Source organism: Cyprinodon variegatus, unplaced genomic scaffold (assembly GCF_000732505.1).
Source record: "Cyprinodon variegatus isolate N-32 unplaced genomic scaffold, C_variegatus-1.0 Scaffold3, whole genome shotgun sequence".
Lineage (NCBI taxonomy): Eukaryota > Metazoa > Chordata > Actinopteri > Cyprinodontiformes > Cyprinodontidae > Cyprinodon > Cyprinodon variegatus.
Genome location: NW_015150456.1, coordinates 2,215,231 through 2,216,248, shown reverse-complemented (window position 1 = coordinate 2,216,248; position 1,018 = coordinate 2,215,231). Strand labels below are relative to the sequence as shown.

Here is a 1,018-nt window from a genome sequence, read left to right as displayed (position 1 = left end):
TTAAAATAAGATGATTAGATAATATGCACCTGAAATAAGACAATGCAATTGTGTTTTATTGTTTGAAGTGTGAACGTTCTTGTTCCATTGGTAAAATGTCTCGTTTTACCTCCTCAATCCAAGAACAAATGTACTTATTTGAAGAAAAAGTGACTTATCTAGATTTCGATTTTTTTCCAGTGTCTGGAGTGCAACACCTGGTTAAGGCTGATGCACTCCGGAAAAAAAAGATGAAAAGAAAACCTAGGCAGGGGTTTAACTTTCTGGCCCTAGAATGTACACATCTGCTTGAAGCTTTGAAATATTCTAAAAGCATTATTTTCTCTTTAGGTGGAAAAAGTAGAGAATAATCCCCTGAAGTTGATGTTCGACCTGAAGAAAAAGCAGCTTGGCAGTTCATCTTCTAGAACCATGTTTCAGTGCATCCCAGCACAGTTCTGTGAGATGATCAGTAGGATTGGGTTCCAGGCTGAGTGTTCGCCGCCTGAAGGTAAATCACCAAAAGTATGAGGAGTTTGCTTTTTTTTTTTTTACAGAACTTTACATATAACTGGCAGAATTTCAGTTTACTGAGAGGACTTTATTTACTGAATTTATATGATAATGTAAAAGCACTTATCAATAAAAATGTGTTCATCCAAAATGAGAATAGCATTGATACTGCGCGTTTTGCCCTCATCAATGAAACCCTGAGACCTTTAATAGCTTTAGTGAATGAGGTTCTTTTATGGAAGAAAAACAGTCTGGATTGGAATCTGCCTTTTTTTTTTTTTGTACACTGAATTTTTTTAGACATTGAAATCCTTACACTGATTTTTTATGTGGTGAAAATTCAGCTGCAAATTATTACAATTTACAGCTTAGAGCCTTGGAAAATTTTTACAACTGAGACCCTTAATGACACAACCTGGATTTGAACCCAGGTCCTACATTGAATAACTTAAACTATGGGGACTGTAAACCTGCAAATAATCTCATAAAATACAATTTTCTCATCATATTTAAGAGTTCAGAAGGT

The 1,018-nt window shown here is 34.9% G+C and overlaps 1 protein-coding gene across 1 annotated transcript in view; it reads left to right on the top strand.

The window, feature by feature from the left end:
- The window catches only part of LOC107082499 (poly [ADP-ribose] polymerase 9-like), a 13,081-nt gene extending 12,571 nt beyond the window's left edge, over nucleotides 1-510 (top strand). Inside the window, exon 6 of the mRNA XM_015371216.1 lies at nucleotides 331-510. Coding sequence (XP_015226702.1) covers nucleotides 331-510 — 180 coding nt within the window. The remainder of the gene's footprint in view (nucleotides 1-330) is intronic.
- The last annotated feature ends 508 nt before the right edge of the window (nucleotides 511-1,018 follow it).